General features: G+C 46.9%; 1 protein-coding gene across 3 annotated transcripts in view; it reads right to left on the bottom strand.

The window, feature by feature from the left end:
• Nucleotides 1–18,309, bottom strand: part of Dapk2 (death associated protein kinase 2) — a 119,034-nt gene that overhangs the window by 48,663 nt on the left and 52,062 nt on the right. For 2 of the 3 annotated variants that reach the window (XM_038322305.1, XM_038322308.1), the window contains exon 3: nt 1,178–1,399. In XM_038322305.1, the coding sequence (XP_038178233.1) occupies nt 1,178–1,399 (222 nt within the window). The remainder of the gene's footprint in view (nt 1–1,177; nt 1,400–18,309) is intronic. The other variant, XM_038322306.1, reaches the window with a different exon arrangement.

Raw genomic sequence — 18,309 nt, 5'->3', positions numbered from 1 at the left:
ACATGCAGGTAAGTCTCGAATTAGACCAGTCTCAAATGTCAGGCAGCCCACTCAATCTGGAGGCAGGTTAAGGAGACTTCCTGGTTCACGGATGACTTCCCCACGGTCACAAAATCAAGAATTTCTGGGACAAACACTCCACTGTTGTGCTGATTGACAGATGTGTGTTGCATGCTTTTGAGGCTCAGAATCCTCTTACCATGGGTCTTGCTAACTAGCTGGATAAGGCTGTTGTTACTTGTGCCATAGCCTGACTCAGACTCTACTACCCACCAAGCTCCACTCAGGAGGACATCAGAGTAGACAACCAAGCTGGAGTCTTGGTGTCACCTAACTAAAGTCCACAAACCACTGTGAAGTCCTTCCCAGCAAGGCCTTCACAAGGCTGTACCATCTCATGTGCATGGCTGTCTACATAAGCCATTTGGATGGAAGTCTCAGCCTTGCTCTTCCCCGCTGACTTCTTGGTGCTCTGGTCTGTAAAATGGATATACTGAGAGTCTCTGTGGTTGTATCACTATGAGGGTGAGATAAGGTAATCAGAGTGAATATAAAATAACCTTTCTGAGTTAGGAAGACCCACTAAAGCCAGGACTGAGCAAGATGACCAATACAAGACACCTTGCAAATGCAGGGTATAGCTGGGCTCTTTAAACAGTAGCTACTGACCAGTGAGGTGGTTTAGTGGGTAAATAATAGCAATCCCTGTAATAGCACAAGTACTGAACAGAGTGCCAGCGTAGTGGATTTCCCCAGGGAAGGGTTTCGGGAGAGTTGAAAGGATGCTCATTCTTCTTCTCCTCAGACAGATGCTCTGACGGTATCTGCTACCCAAGCTACCCTCCGCTCCTTCTCACCTTCATAAATGCTCCTCTGGCCAAGAAATAAGCCAGAATCACTGGTTTCTGTGACCTTCAAAGACCCAATGAAAATAAGAGTCAGGCCATTACTCGCTATCCGGGACACTTGGCAAGCTCACCCCCTCCTTTGGCCCCATTTTAGGAGGAGGATGGGACAACTGAGGCAGAGGGAAACTGCCTACCACTAATTGTATCTTCTCTGGGCTGAGGTTTGGTCTGGTTAGTCGTGGGGCCTGTGGCCAGAGCTTCCACCACCCTGACCTATCTCTGCTGCCCACCCTACATCCCCCCACCATGGGTCCTGGTGCCCCACTCACAGCTCGAGGATGAGCACCACGTCGGTGCGGTTCTCATAGACGTCGTGCAGCGTGATGATGTTGGGGTGCAGCACCTGCCGCAGGATGCTCACCTCCCTCTCGATTTCCTCCCGGCACACGCCCCGACGGCTGGCCCGGCTCTGCCTCTTCTTGATGAACTTGGCCGCATACTCCAGCCCTGTGCTCTTCTCCCGGCACTTCTTCACGATGGCAAACTGGCCGCTGTGGGGACACGGACCCACACAATTAAGGTGCAGCCTCTGGAGAGGTGACCCTCATGGCTGACTACCAATCACCAGATTGTTCTACCAAGACAGAAAGGCGTATCACTGGCCAGTGGCCCTTCCTGACCGACATGCAGTGACTGAGATAGGGCAGGGATTGGGATTCCCCTTCCATTGCTACGACCTTGACATTTTACTAGGAAGGGATGTTACCCTTGCTGCTGGTATACAAAGGTGGACACCAAGACCCTGGAAAGCACCAACTTGGTTAACCTTGTCCTTGCCAAGCCTCAGCTAGAAGCCAAGTCTAAACTGCCACCTAAAGTCACAACGTCCGTAAACAGGCTGGGTTGGTAAGAATCCTGACTGGGATGGGGGTTGGGGTGAAGACCACTTGGCAGAGTAAATCATCATCACAGTGTGAACAGGGAGTGGTAAAATTTGGAACTGGGGCGTAAGGAGAGGTCAAGCGACTCATGACAGAATGAATAACAAAACCAGACATCAAAGCCAGCTGCTCACAAAGTTTCTTAGATAGTTACAGGAGACAGAACCCTGCTTAGGCTCTTTAAGATGGAGACCATGAAATAGTGTCTATGCCAGAGAGCCAAGCAGCCCTCAGCCAGCTTCCCTGAGTGCTCTGAGGGCAGTCCATGTTTCTTCGTCTCAATTCAGCCATGAGCGGGGACAGATCTAAATCCCTGGGGATTGCTAGTATCTCCTCCTTACCCTCTGAGGTCCTCCTTCTCACCTTCCACATTACTCTATGTTCCCCCACCTCCCCTCAAGTACACGTTATACCCAGGTCACGGAGTCCCCCCAAAACCAAGCTTGGACTCTCTGCTCTCAACCGCTGCGTCAGACAGACAGACAGTCAAGTTTAAGCATGCATAAAGGCTCTTTGCTTTAACATATAGGACTCGGTCTTCTAGTTGGTTTTGGGGGGACTCTGTGATTTGGGTATAACACACATTGCTTAGGTAACTCAGAAAGGTTTATTATGCTGCCTATTGACTTAATAAGGGGCCCAATGGATCCAGAGCCCAGATGCACTCTTTTTTTTTTTTTTTTTTTTTTTTTTTTTTTTTTTTTTGGTTTTTCGAGACAGGGTTTCTCTGTAGCTTTGGAGCCTGTCCTGGAACTAGCTCTTGTAGACCAGGCTGGTCTCGAACTCACAGAGATCCGCCTGCCTCTGCCTCCCAAGTGCTGGGATTAAAGGCGTGCGCCACCGCCGCCTGGCTTTTTTTTTTTTTTTTTTTTGGTTTTTTTTTCCCCAGATGCACTCTTTAGTGGAGCTGGTGTAAAAGTAAAAACTGGGTGTTTGTCTCAACCTCGGAAAATGACATTGCATCTACAATATTCTGTTGTTAGAATAATCTTTAAAGAGATGGTCTTCTAAATAAACTGGCTGAGCAAGCAAGCAGACACCCAACAGCTAAACAGCCTCCTACGAACAGCACTTAAGAGACGTCATCAAAAGCAAACTCGTTCATCTCTCCACCTTCGCCCTTCACTCAACGCTGTCTGAGCATGTGTCCTGTGCTGGTTGGTAAATAACAGGGAACAAAAGCAGAGACAACAGGTGCAGGGGGCCCTGGGGGAGAAGAGGTCCACAGGGACTAGGCTTGGGGCCAGTTCACCTTACACCACCCACTAACTAATGTTTCAGCTCTCCAGAGTATTGGCTCTGAGCTGTCCACACACTAGGGGCTCATGCAGGTGGAGGAAGGCCAGTGTGTACATATTCAATGTGATTTCTAACACAGATGGCCACGTGGAGCCACTCTGGGTCTTGGGGACAGAAGGTTCCTGAGTGGGTGCCAGCAAACACTTAACAAAGCTTTAGGTCAGCACTGGGGCAGCATATTCCTCTCCTTCTGGTGCTGCAAGAGGCTGCTGGCAGGCCTAGCATTTCAGAGTTGCTGGAAGTGTCCCCCACAATCCTGAGTGAGTTGGTCGATGGAGAAAGTGGAACTCAAGGATTTTAAGTTGTATGCATGCTGGTGGTGGTACAGGGTTAGGTTTGACACCCGAATCCCCCAATTCCCAGCTTCAGGCTGCACTGCCTGTGTCATGACCTGGGAAGGGACAGACGTGATGTAGTAAAGTAGACCTAAAGGTTCCGGGTCACCTTGATGTAGCATCTCCTTGGTCTTATGAAGGGAATGGACAGGGCCTTCTGTCACATGACCAAAAAATTCCTCACGTTCTCAAAAAGTGAGTATTTGCTTTTGGCTCTTGGTTTCTTCAGGATAAGAGTGAGAAGAAGGAGCAGGGCAGACCTATTCTTCCTCCCTCCAAAGGGAGGCACTCCAGAGTGGGTAACTAGGATGCAAACAAACACTGGCCACCCCAGGCATCCTGAAGCCTCTCTTCTCCCAGGAAGGGCCCCCTTGCCTTTGACTGGTTCAGGAAGAGTAGAAAAACTTTCCACTTGCCCATGATGCAATGGGTGGGGTCTGGGCAGCTGGGACAGGTCTTAAGGTTAGACAGGCCTGCTTCAGGGCCTCCTTTATGTGGCCATATGGGTCAGTCAGGTCACTACCAGCTCTGAGCATCCGTTTCCTGACCTGTGAAAGGGGAGTCATGATTCACTGTGAGACCGCTGTAAAGGAAGCATTTGTACGCCTGGCTCACCATCAGCAGGAACAGCTGGCGAGGACAAGGACTGGAAGTCACTGCTTCAGATGGTCTGGAATGTATGGCCAGGGGATTGGTGTCCTTTTAAAAGTGCCCTTTGCCCTGATTCCAGTGCACACCTCTCAGATGTGCAAATACTTCTACTCTCAACAATGAGTTGACTCTTTCAGAGCAGTAGGTGTCAACACTGGCAGCATTCTAGAACACTCTGGGGGAATTTTTAGAACGAAGGAGATCGAGATTTCAAGTCTAGTGACTCTGAGTTAGCTCTGGGCTACAGCCTGGAGATGAAGATATTTAACTTTTTATCTCATTCTGGTTTTGCTTTTTGACATAGAGCCTTACCATGTAATTCAGGTGGGCCTTGAACTCAAGGTGGCCCTGCCCTAGCCTCCCCATTGCTGGGACTGCAAGCATGCACTCCTGTCCCCTGCCCCTGTGTAACTTTCTTAGGTAGCTGTGCTGGGAACCGTGACTTAGAACAGCTCTCCTTTGCAGATAAAGAACCCCACTAGGGTCACTGCTATCACTGGCCAGCCTTCTTGACGTCACGTTCCCTGGGAGGCCATCTTTAACCCTGTACCATTCAAGGAGACAGGGGAAATGAGATGGAAAAGGACCATCAGGTTCTGTTAGAGGGACGTGGACATAACTCTGTGATAGGAAATCTACAAATCAAGACAGTTATGTTGGTTTTCAGGAGTCCCCGGGAAAGGTTTGCTTCTACCTTTGTTGGCATCAGCAAAGTCAAAGTGCTGCAGAGGAGGTTATCAGCCACTTCATGTCTTCTGGCTTTATGCAAACTGTGGTCAATATGTTGACGAACAGTATGCGTTTAAAGAATTAGAGGCCATAAATTTGGAAGGGAGTCTGGGGAGGAGTTAGAGGGAGAAGAAGGGAAAAATACTTATATGAAATTTTTTCTTTGGTTTTTTGAGTCAGGGTTTATCTATGTAGCCTTGCTATCCCAGAACTTGCTCTGTAGACTAGGCTGACCTTGAACTCACAGAGACCTGCCTACCTCTACCTCCCAGGACTTAAAGGTATGTGCCACCTAGGTAAAGAGTGGAGATGTTGGGGATTGAAGCCACATACTCATACGTGCAAAGTATGCACTCAACCACTGAGCTATATCCCCTGGCCATTGAAATTCTTGAAAAGCAATGTGTGTGTATATGTGTTTGTGTAGAGTGGGGATGGAGTGGACAGACAGACAGACAACTACGCTAGGCTTCACATGCACAGTGGGATACTCCACGGCCACTGCACATGCACAGACGCAGAATCTGCGGTGGTAGCACCATACCCATCAGAAGGCACCTGTAGACTCAAAAGCAGGTGAAGACAGTGACAACTGCAGGCCTTTGCCCCCCAAGAAGCCTCTGCAGCCAGAAGCTGAGGTCCCCACATAAGCAACCAAGTTAGGATATGGGGGTGAAGGACAAATAGCAAGGGCTCCCCTGCCTTAGGACAGCCACTCAGGGTAAAATGCGGGGAGAGAGCAGACTCCCAAGCCTTGGATTATGCCGATACTAACTCAGAGACCTGAGAATACGTCCTGTCAGAAAGCTCACTGTGGACAGAATGGAAGGCTTCCCCTTCATTCTCCAAAATCCGTCTCTGAGCTGGCACTGGGAGTCCTGGGTTCTAGTCAGGGCCTGTTAACTGATCACGACTCTAAACAGCCTATTTAACTCCTTTGTCCTCAGTTTCTTCCCTTTTCGAGGTGGGGTCTGTGTGATAAGGCCTGTTCCATGCGACTTAGAGGAGTGTTTGGAAAACCAATATCTGTGAAAGGACGTGACCATCCAGGGGAAGGGACCACAGTGTTGGCAGGGGGGAACTTGGTGCCTAAAGCTGGTACGAGGCATGTAGGAGGCTTTATCAAGGGACAGTAAATCCACAAGACACAGGGCACGGTCCATGCTCGGCCAACACACTCTCCTGCAATTGTGTCAGGAGCAGACCCCTCTACCTGGGCAGAGGGCTCAGCTCCCCAAACACTCAGCACCTGTTAGGATCAGTAGAGGATAGGCCTGGTTCCAGAACTTGCCTAGGCCTGGTTGCATCTCACAAGGGCTCCCCTGTTATCTGCCTAGGAACCCCATGATATATTTTTAGATAGTGGTTCAGGGTTTGGTAATGTCCCAACCCCAAAACCCAACACTGCATGGAAAAGGCTGACTCAACCCTCTCAAATTCTTCGCTGCCAAGAAAGAATAATTCCCAAATGACCCAAATATCATACCATGAGATAGAGTAATAAAGCCATGTGGATACTGTTACACATGCAGCCATTCTCTTTAAAGGTGAATTCTACAGTCATTTACACACACACACACACACACACACACACAATAATAATAATATATATAATATACATACATTATATACATGCACACACACACACACACACACAAAGACACACACACACACACACACACAAAGACACAATCTTGGTTCCATTTTCTAGAGCTGGCAAGATGGTTCAATGAATGAAGTGTTTGCTGTGCAGGCCGAATGACCCTTCCAGATCCCTCTGCCTATCCTCTCCCTCATATCTACAGTAAACCTTCTCAGCTACACCTTGGAGCAGTCATGTCCTCATCTTTCATTCATTTGCCACCAAGCCTGATGAGCTGAGCTGGATCCCTAAGATCAAATGATGGAAAGAACCAACTCCTGCAGGCTGTGTCTCCACATGTGCAGTGCTTGAGCTACAGTCTCCAGCCTTGTGGAGCAGCATTTTAACACTGGTTTGTCTAACACGGCCAGCACTTGGAGAAAATAAAAGGCAGGTGATTTTAAAAATAATTTAAAAAAACCACAGGAGGGCCGGTCAGTGGTGACACACGCCTTTAATCCCAGCACTCGGGAGGCAGAGGCAGGCGGATCTCTGTGAGTTCGAGGCCAGCCTGGTCTACGAGAGCTAGTTCCAGGACAGGCTCCAAAGCTACAGAGAAACCCTGTCTCAAAAAGCCAAAAAACAAATAAACAAAAACAAAAACTAGGTTTTATTGCTGATGTTAAATTCTCAAAAAGCAACTGGTCCCTTAAGTTATGCCCACATCAAGGCTAACTGCCCACCCACCCCCCTCTATCTGCCAGCCAGACTTGCTCTGTCAACTCCCAGGGGCTAGGTGCTGGAGCTTTTGTAGGATCCTATGAATGAATTGCGGGTCTAACACATTCCCTTTCTCAGACAGCTCTCAGGTGTCAGTGAAGTGAGTTTATCAAGATGGAAAGGAGGCAGAGCAGCAGAGAATAAGGGGTCTGAGCCAGAGAGAGAAGATTAGGAAGAGCTCCCAGGCTCAGGGTTCCTCTGCCTGCTTCCCCAGAGCCACCGTTGTAGTTCCTTTTCCCACCCAGAGAACAATGGACCACAGTTCCTCTGGAATTACCCTGCAGGTTTTCAGGGCCATAGGGCAAGGATAATGCTTAGGAACTCAAGATGCAGCCCAACAGAGGGAAAAGAACCTTCAGTCAAAGGCAAGAGCAGGTCAAATCAACAGAACTCAGGAACTGGATTAGCCTAATTCTCACGGGTGCGCAGGCACTCTGGGGATGTTGTCTCTGAGGCCTCTCTACACTCTACATGGCTAGGTTCCGATGTTGGGCCTCTGTGGCTGCCCCAGCTGCCCTCTTTATCTCCCAACTGTTTCCAACATAACCATCCTCCAGCCAAGCTACTCCCAACTCTTTAGGCTGAGGCTATCGATGAGTCAGTGGTAGACTGCTTATCTGGCATGTACAAGGCCCAGGGTTCAATGACCAGGACTGCAAAAATTGTGTGCAGTGTGTGTGTGTGTGTGTGTGTGTTCCCCCATTGTCTTAGCCACCAACTTGTTTCTAATCTCATACATGCAAATTCATAAATTACAATCACCCAAATTCAGAAGAGTCAAAAGAGTCAGGGTATAATTCCGGTTTTATTGTCTTTAGCAAATCATACAAGTCTCAACCTCAGTTTCTTTGTATGTAGCACAGGAATATTCTAGTCTTACCACATAGTAACATGAATGAACCAAGCTTCCATGCATGCAAACCACTGCCTCCTGCTCACTGGACCACCGCACCTCTATTTCCCAATCCCAGTGGGTTCAGGAACCTCACTGGACCCTGATGAATCTCAACCTGAGCTTCAAAGTAAATAGTGATGTAAGGACTACTATTGCCACTGAAGAGCAGCATCCCCTGGTAGGATCTGGGTCCAGGAAGACAGAAAATGCTTCAGGTCACTGGTCTCCAAGTCAGGAAGAGTAGGGGAGTAAAGAAACACAGTGTTGTCAGAGTCAGAGCAGGAAGCAGGTGAGAGACAGGGAGGGAGCAGCGCTTTGCCCAAAGCCAGGTGGGCCCTGAGTCAGGAACAAGACAAGAAGCAGGAAGCACCCACAGCAGCTGGAGGATCTGAAACAACAGAAACAGCAGCCAAGAAGGAACCCACAGATAGAAGAGGGCCTGTAGTCATTCAAACAGTCTTTCTGCTATCTGAGGAATGTTTTCTCCTCCCTGGCACATGACTTTGGCATTTCTAGGCTCTTGACCCTGACTTTCACATTTGTTTGGGGGTGGAGATGCGTCTCTCAGGAAAAGACTTCATAGAAGCCCAATAGGTAAAACAGATAAGAGGCCATGTTTCTTTGGTGGGAGAAACACTCTGAGCCCACCTATCTACCACTCCCATACCTATAAAGACCACCCTTTAAGGGTTCTGTGGAGGAGCTGGAGAGATGGTTCAGTGGTTAAGAGCACTAGCTACTTTTCCAGAGGTCCTAGTTCAATTCCCAACAAGTACATAGTGGCTCACAACCATCTATAATGAGATCTGGTACCCTCTTCTGGTGTGTGGGCACACATGAAGGCAGAACACTATATACATAAAGGTTTTGTGGCACCCCCAAAGCTCCAGGGAACCCAGTTTGAGAAGTTCTTCTTAAAACACAGAAGCATGAATTGAGATGATCCCAAGGGTGTTTCAAGATGCAAATGAAAATAAAACAGAAGTAGAACACACAAATGCTTTGCAAAACCATCTTGTCTTTTAAGAACCATACTCATCAGGGCAGACTTAGGGTGGAGAGTAAGAAACAGGCTGGAGAAAGAGCATAGGTTAGCAGTTAAAAGGGAATACTGTTCTCCTAGTAGACCCAAGTTTGGTTCCTGCCATCGACACTGGACAGGTTCCAGCTACCTATAACTTGAGGTCCAGGGGGATCTGATACCTTCTTCTGGCCTGTGTGGACATATATACTCACATGTACATACACGTAAATATGTACTTTTTTTAAAAAAAATCTTTTTGAAGAAAAATAAGAAATATGTAAGATAAGGATCAGGAATTAGGAGTTTCCAGAGAACTGAAACCTGACCCACAAATGTCCCCAGTCCCCAGTCCCAGGTGCTGTTCTCTGCTGGTCTGCAGCAGCTGTTTTCAGAGGTTAGCTCATTTAATTCTCTGGCCCTGAAGACGGGCTTCCTTCCTCTGTCTTTTTTTTTTCTTTTTCCTGTGAGAAAAAAAAAAGTTCCTAAAGCACAAAAAGGAAGGAATTGTTGAGCAGAGCCAAGTGGAGCTGAGGGATGGCACCGATTTTGAAACATAAGCAAAATCTCACGCTGTTGTCAAATGCACAAGGGTGCACAAACACCTCCTAAAATAAAGTAGGTTCAGTGCAAGTTAGACTGAACCACACCAGGAAGTGTTCTCATTGAAAACGCAGCTCGGCACACTCAAACTTCCCTGAGAGTTTAGAGACTAGTCCATACAGAACAGATCCTTACACATGAGCTTGGGCTGCCAAGCAGAAAAGGACGACAGGTTGAGAAGACAGCTCGCTGGGCCGAAGCACCAAACCTGATGATCCGAGTCTGATCTCCAGAGAGAACCTCCTTCCCAAGTTGTCTACTGAGATTCACATGTGTGCTGCGGCATGCTGCCCACACCATAAATAAACGAATAATAATAAAAAGAAAGAAACATTTACAGAAAGGAAAAGACCGCAAAGATGGAAAATCCAGGATGCTTCTCCTGTTGCTGTTAGCCTATCCCTCATTATAGGCTAAAATGGTTCATCTTCTCAAATACCTCCATCCCAACCTGCAGACTCTCCCGGTGCATGCAGGCACTCTGGTGAATCAATCTTTCAGTTCCTTTCATAATTCATATAAGGTGACAAGGGACTCCAGAGTTAACCCGACCTCTTTGCTGAGTAACATGTTCACATTTTAATGTCTTTTTTTTAAAAAAAAAAAAATTAGTAACAAGCCTAGGCAAACACTAGGCAAGTGGAGAAACTACTTAGATACACATCTTTCTGCTTTTCCCAAACTCACACTGGGTAGGTGTGAATATGTGTGTCAGTGTGCACAGAGCATTCCCACCTTCTTCTGGAGATCTGGTTTGTTTGGTTGGTTTGGGCTTTTGTTGTTGTTGCTAGCACATCCCTCTATATCCCCAGCCCAGCACACTGAATGTTGACGCCCAGGGGATTCTTGCTATGTGACACAGGCTACCTGGAACTTATCACTCTTTTTTGCTTCCACTTCCCTTTTGCTGGGGTTATAGGCTGAGGGATTCTGGTTGCAACTTCTTAATTGGTATTCTCAACTGTTAGCAACTTAGAGGCAGGTGCTGTTTCCCAGAATTTCTGAGAACTTTTTATTCACAATTTGCTTTCCTCACCATTGTTTGGCCATCATCTCTTCTCAGCATCAAGGGCTGTGAATGGCGAAGGTCACATGTAAACAAAACGCAGGGTTAGGGGTCCTGGCCCTACCACCCGATTCCAAACTGTGTTATCTCTTGGGGCTTTAGATTTGTCATCAGAAAATAAAGCGCTGGTCCAAAAATCTCTCTTTCAGGTCCCTATCCCATCCCATTGTCTCTTGTTAAGATTCTCTGATGCAAGTCAATACATCACATGTATGTATCAGTGAGAAACACAGTCCAAAGACTACATCTAGGTTTCAATCATGGGCATAAAGTACTGAGTCTGATCACGTTTGCCACTTCAATTTCAAGACCAGAGCTTCAGGCTGGCAGAGCAGATCTCAGGAGCTCCGAGACACCCATGTGCCATCTATGAAGACAAGCCCAGGAAAATAAGGAACACTCAAACCACTGAGAAACTTCTCTAGCAAATGACCTGGAAATTCATGCCAGCCCTCAGCTCTCAATGAGCCCTGAGAGTCAAGAGAGTGTGAACTGCCTTTTCATAGGGTCTAAGCCAGCACAAGGTACAACATGAGTATGCAGCCAGAGGACCTAGGTTCAATTCCGAGCACCTACCTGGCAGCTAACAATCTGTAACTCTAAGATCTGACACCCTCACACAGACATGCATGTAGATAAAACACCAATGGACATAAAATAAGAATAAATAATTATTTTTTAAAAAAGAAAACATTCTTGATTTTTCAAGTTCATAAAAGAGACATATTCATTATCTCTAAAAATTACACTTATTTAGTATATCTGTGTACGTGTGGAAGCAGAGGCCAGTTTGTAGCTGGCAGCTTTCTCCTTGTGGGTTCCAGGATCAAACTCAAGTCACCAAGCTTGGTAGCAAGTGCATCTATCTGCTGAGCCAACATGCTGGCCCACATGTCCTTAATTTTAAAGAAGGAGGAGGGAGAGGAGGAGGAAGCCAAATCTTTCCCTTCATCTTATCTTCCTGAGATGAGATGGTATCATTTGGGAATTTGCTCTGTTGAAATTTCAGTTTTCAACATATTCTTTTTTATTCCATTTTTTCCCTTTCTGTTGCTGCTCAACTTTACAGGCCAGGCAGGCCTTGTACTTGCAATCCCCCTCCTGAGTAGCTAGAACTACAGGTCTGCCCCACCAAGCCAGCTCTTGATAGAGGAGAGATGATGCTGTATATACAATTTCATAGTGTGTGTGTGTGTGTGTGTTGCTGGTGACAGGAGCTGGCTATTCAGTCAAGGTTGTTCTCTTAACTCTTCCTTCCTCAGCCTTCCAAGGGCTGAGATTCTAGGTATGTGCCATCACACTTAGCCTTATTGTCTATTAACAATAGACTGTGACCATTTCTCTACTATATTTGATATATCATATATATCAGCTCATATAGCTAAGGTTGAATTCCCAATGTCTCCTGTGAGTACGGACAGGAACCTCTTTACCCTACTTCCTATTTCAATTTGAATGTCATTAATAACACCATTATAATTACCCCTGTACACAAATCTCAACATACATTCTTTCTATTTTAATATTTTTATTGGGGGACAGCTTCTACATAAACTTTTTTTTCTTTAGGTAAGGTCTCATTTTGTGGCCTGAAACTCACTATGTGAATATTAAATGTAAAAAAAATAATAATTAGAATGAACACATTTTCCTATATTTATTGCTAATTTGAACTGTTTCTCTAATTGTTCTATTGGACTTTTTTATTATTTGTAAAGAGCTCTTTACATATCTGTGATACCAGACCAATCAAATATGCTCAAATAGTTCCCTTTCTTCCTGATGGCAGAGTCACTACAGGCTGAACGTCTGTAAACCGTTAGGTCTTTGGAGCACTTTACCCCTCTCTTCTCCAGCCTGTCACTTCAATCACCCTCGCGCTGTCCCTGAGGGACACTCTGAGGGAGTCCCTGCGGCCTGGTAAAACTCTTGACTCTGTTATTCACCTAGGCTCTCCATCCATGGTGCCTCTTCAGACCTACTTCATGGGCAAACGGCTTCCACCAACCCTCACCTCACACCAGGTCCTTCTCTCAAAGCCACTGCACTCTTGCTCCTGGCCTTTTCCCTCATACTGGCCATATGAAGGAGGGGTGGCATCTGCAGATGGGCGGGTCTTCTGCAAAAGCCAGTGGCCTAATAAGGGTGGGCTGCTGTGGGACCAACAAGACTCCCTCTAGACAAAGCGCCTCCCGTCCCTAAATTACCCACCAGGCTGTACAATGTCCTTTGCACGTTTTCTGTTTCAGTAATTTTGTTGGTTTGTTTTTTTAAACAGGTCACGTCATGTAGCCCAGGCTAGTCTCAAACCATGGCAATCTTTCTGTCTCAGCCTCCACAGGGCTAGTTTTACATGTGTGTGCCACCTTTCCTGCCTTGTAATATGTACTTGAAAGGGAAGAAATGTTTCTTAAGTAAAGAAGGCTTAAAAATGGTTGCTTCTGATTTTTGTTTGTTTGTTTGGTTTTGGTTTTTCAAGACAGGGTTTTGCTATAGTTTTAGAGCCTGTCCTGGAACTGGCTCTTGTAGACCAGGCTGGCCTCGAACTCACAGAGATCTGCCTGCCTCTGCCTCCCGAGTGCTGGGATTAAATGGTTGCCTCTGAATGAGCAAAACTGCCTCTCTCACACCCACACCCACCCACACATCCAGCTGTGCCTGCAAAGGCTTGGTCTGACATCCAGCCGGTAGCAAGTCCTAACCTCAGCTCCTTGGAGAGGAAAGGAATTTTGAGTGACGTACTTTGATTCTTGCTGGTATCTGAGATCCACGGGGAAATCCCTTCCAAAGCAGACAGCAGCCTCAGAGTCATCTGAGATGGGTTGGGTGTCTGGCAGTGTTGGGACCATGCACCTGAGCTGAGCTTGGTGTGTAGAGTACCCACTGGTTCTGTCCTCAAGGAGTGTTTGTTAGGACAAAGCACATTAAGTTCAGCAAAGGGAGGCTTTCTGAGGGAAAGGGCAGGCAAACGCCCTCTTCCAATATTTGCAGGCTCCCAGTGGAAAAGGAAGAGGCCCTTGTTCATCTATGTGTCCAGTACCCACTCTCAAGTCTAATCCAGTCATCTGATGAACAAAATAGCCACATTGGTCATGCAGGAGCTGACAGCCACAGCAGGAATGCACAGGTCATCAAATCGCTCCAGAGAGGCAAAGGCTGCCATGCGGAGGATGCCAAGCTAATAGAGAGGGCACCTGTTGTAGCTGTGGTCACAGTAATCTTGGCTACATCTGGTTGGCTTTCAGGCAATGTCCCTGGGTCTCCACTAAGACGGGGCCACCAAGCAGAGGCCTTGGGTCCCAGGCAGAGAGCCCTGCTTGGTATTAGAGCAATGCTGGTCAGGCCCGGCCCTTGGCAGAAACTCAGAATTGGGAAAACAGGGTGGCAGCAGGTGGCCCGAGGGAGACAGCCTGTCCTTTGGCTCTCCTGTGTCCCGACATGTTGGGACAAAAGCAGGTTTCTCCCTCTGCTTCTGAGGGAAGCCGAGACCTGCTAATGCTCACGATAAGGCTGGAATGTGCCTGTCTGGCCAGCCTGGGCTTGTGTGGCAGCCAGGAACTGGCTGTGCTTGGGTCTGCTGCACTGAGGGTAGAGACAATTCTCTTGGCATACTGATGCCTGCAACCAGAACTAGAGATGTCTGCTCTGAGTCCTGAAACTCATTGTCTGATTAATTTATCTTCATCAATCAGAACTATTCTCAGAGCGTCATGGGTCTTCCAGGTTCCAGGATTAGTATACACATAGGTTTACGTATATATTTATTTACTTCCTTTTTTCGAGACAGGATCTCACAAAGTCCAGGTTAGCCTCAAACTCACCTATGTATCTGAGGATAACCTTGGCCTCCTGACCCTCCTATCTCCTCCCAAATGCTGGGGTTATAGACATGAGCAGCTGTGCCCTACTTTGTGTTCATATGATTCTAGCATTAAGTCTCCTCGGCTCTCCTACAAGGCAAGTGTGTTATTTTCACCACACAGGGAAAGAAACTGAAGCCAGAGGACTTGGTGGTTGTTAATGTTACCCTGTGCCAGGTGCTGCCCCGGGCACTGACAGAGAGCAGCACATTTAATCTTCATCACAGCCTGAAAGGGGGTTGTCATCCCCACCAAAGCACCAGGAAACTCACCCAGCACCCCACTAGCAGCTAAGAAACACAACCATCAAGCAGTTTTCCTGAGGTCCACTCCATATCTGAGCCCACCCCCGATACCCAGAGAGGACTGCTTATTAACCTCTATGATTACCAATGTGGGCCACCTCAGCAAAGATTAAACCACCTAAAAGCAACTGTGGCCAGGTGGGGTGGGGTGGAGGTGGTGGTGGTGGTGGGACTCGGCAGGCAGTGAGACTCGGCAGGCGATGAGAGACAGCATTAAAGATTAGGGTCCATTAAGGTCTCAGTTTAGGTAAAGAGGGAAAATATTACTGGGTGTGACATGTACCCTTCCTGTGCCCTGACAGTTAGTCTTGAAGGCAGTGCCAAAGCTCAGAACAGCTCAGAGCACACTTAGAGGAGCCAGGTGGGAGTGGCAGCCCCAGAGGCGCCCAGGCGCCGCTAATTGGCGGTGGTGATGACAGAGGAGATGGCTCGGCTGCTTTGAGCTGCCTGCCCAGAAGAGGCTCTGGCTGCTGCTGGGAATCAGGGCTGGGTGGGAGGGGGTGGAGGGACGTTTGCAGGCTTCTAAGAGGATTGGGGCCAACTCCTCTACCTCCATCTTGCCCTCTAGGCTTGTAGCATGGGGTGTCTGGGTGTGGATCTACACAGTTAAGTCCATGCAAGGGTGGAGATGAGGGATGGCCACCCACAAGCCTGGGAGAAGAAGGAAGGGGAATCCATTGGATTCCTGTGGGACATCTCCTCCACTCTGCAGTCAGTCGGCATGGCCATTGAGATAACTGTGATGGGCTGTTTGAATCATGTTGCTGTCATTCAGAGAGATGGGATCTCATGAAGACCAGGCTGGTCTCCAACTTGCTCCACACCTGGGAATGTATGGCAGTTCTGATCTCCCTGTCCCCACCTCCCAAATGCTGGGATTACAGGCATTCACCACCATCCCCAGTGTACTGGGGAATAAGTATCTAACTTGGGTTTCATTCATGCAAGGCAAGTATTCTATCAGTTACATCGCCAGCCCGCTTAGTGATCTTGTGCACTGCCTTTGATACTGCACTGCTGACTTGAGCCATGTGTGCTCCCCACTGCCTCTCTCCGTGCTTCCTTCCCGAGCCAGTAGATTCCGTGTAGACTGCAGCACAAATCATTTAAAGTTCCTCCTGCTCATGTATGCTCAGGATGTAGGGCGATATACAACAGAAAGCACATAGTCAAATTCAAATTGGAACAGAAAAGTAAAGATAAAAAAAACAGAAACCAAGTGTGGTAGCATGCACCTGTATTCCTTAACTTGAGAGGCTAAGGCAGGATAATTTTGAGTTCTAGGCAAGCTTGGGCTATATGAGACCCTATGTTCCTTTTTTAAAAAAATAAAAGCTATAAGCCCTCTATAGATTATGATTCGGCGATCTGTGATAAGACCTGGACACCTGAATATGAACACATTACTTAGGTGAGTCTGAGAAACGCCATATAAAAGAAATAGGAAATTTACCCAAGATCTAAGCCACCAAGACACCAGGGAATTAAAGAGTTAAGAGAGATTGTTTCTCTCTCTCTCTGAGACAAGGAAGAGTGCCAGCTTCTCCAAGTAAGCAATCATGTCATAGTCATAATGTCTGAAAGGAAGCCATTCTATGTGACGATGTGTACTGCAGGCTGGGGATGGTGACACACGCCTATAATCCCAGCACTTAGGAGGGCGATGCAGGAGGATCAGAAGTTAAAACCAAACTTTGTCTATATAGTGAGTTCAAAGCCAGCCTGTGCTATACGAGACCCTGGCAAGCAGGCAAGCAAATAAACATCTGTTCCAAATGAAGCATGGAAGATTACTATGAATTTGAACCCATCCTGAGCTACATAGTGAGACCCTATCTGAATTTAAACAAACAAACTAAAAAAGTCAGGCATGGTGGTGCATGCCTATTATCCCAACTTGGAACCTCAAGTGGGATATACAAAACAGGTCAAAGCAAAGATGCTTTGGGTGAAAGGGAAAAACACAAAGGAGTCACCTGACACATGCATATATATATGTGTGTGTGTGTGTGTGTGTGTGTGTGTGTGTATGTATATATGTATATATGTGTATATGTGTATATGTGTATGTGTATATGTGTATATATGCATATATGCATATATGTATATATGTATATATGTGTATATGTATATATATATATATATATACCTGCATCCACCCATGCATACGCACAGAATAGCCCCTAAGTCTCCACCATCACACAGTATGGAAATCACAGTACCTACCTCACTCTCCCTTACGTCCCAGCCTCCTGGCTTCAGCGGAGGCTACAACAGAGGGGAAGGAATCTCCTCTTAGTTCCCAGAGAGACACAGCTGTTATACGGAGACACGAGCACTGACCCCAAAACTCTTTCTACACCTGGACTTCTGGGGTATCAATATCTACAAAGTGAGACTCTAGAGGGTCTCTAGAACCTCTAGATGCTGGAGGCTATTGTTTACGGGAGATAACAAGCCACATGCTCTACTCCCCTAAACAAGTTTGTGTGACCCATCTGCATATGCTAGATCACACATGGGCAGGAGGTTCACAGGCAGGAAACACATCAGGATGTATGCTTGTCCCTGATTGGACCTAATGGAAAATACTTAAGCAGCTGCAAACTGTGACTAGGGGCCATTTTCTGGAAACACAGAGATGGATCTGGCCAGAGCCCATCCACTTGCTTTAAAATGTGGTCGTAGTCTGAATTCTCGACCAGTGGGATTAACGACATCACCACACCTGGCATGTTAAAGGAAACTTTTAAGAGGGAGGAAGGAGGAATAATGGTGGGGGAATATGGCTCAGGGGAAGAGGGAAGGCTGTCCACACACCCAAAGCCTCCCAAATGACAGGAACATGGGTGCTTTGAGTCTTTCTCTTTCACCCAAAGCATCTTTGCTTTGACTTTTTTTTTTTAAATATATCCCATGTTAGGCTTCAGGCTCTGGGATGACAGGCATGCACCACTATGCCTAGCTTTTAGATTATTATTTGGATAGAGTCTCGCTATGTAGCTCAAGAGATCCAAATTCATTGTAATCATCCCTGTTCCATGTGGGTCTCTAGGGTGCTAGAGCTCAGCATGTACGTATCCAGAAATCAGCAAGCTGGACATAAATGAAGACAAAACATGTCAAAAAATGTAGCAAGAAGAGGCAGAGATTGCTTATCTGAGTTCTCTTCAAAAGTGGTTAAGTTAGGCTAGAGAGATAGCTTAGAGGTTAGAGCACTGGCTGCTCTTCCAGAGGACCCTGGTTCAATTCCTAGGACCCACATGGCAGCTCAAGACTGTAACTCCAGTTCCAGGGGCTCTGACACCCTCACACAGACACATATGCAGGCAAGACACCAGAGCACATAAAAAATACATTAAGTAAATAAAAAATTAAATTTTTTTTAAAGTTG

This window comes from Arvicola amphibius, chromosome 3, assembly GCF_903992535.2.
Source record: "Arvicola amphibius chromosome 3, mArvAmp1.2, whole genome shotgun sequence".
Classification (NCBI taxonomy): domain Eukaryota; kingdom Metazoa; phylum Chordata; class Mammalia; order Rodentia; family Cricetidae; genus Arvicola; species Arvicola amphibius.
Note: the sequence above shows the minus strand (reverse complement) of the source record. Positions and strands in the feature narration are given on the sequence as shown.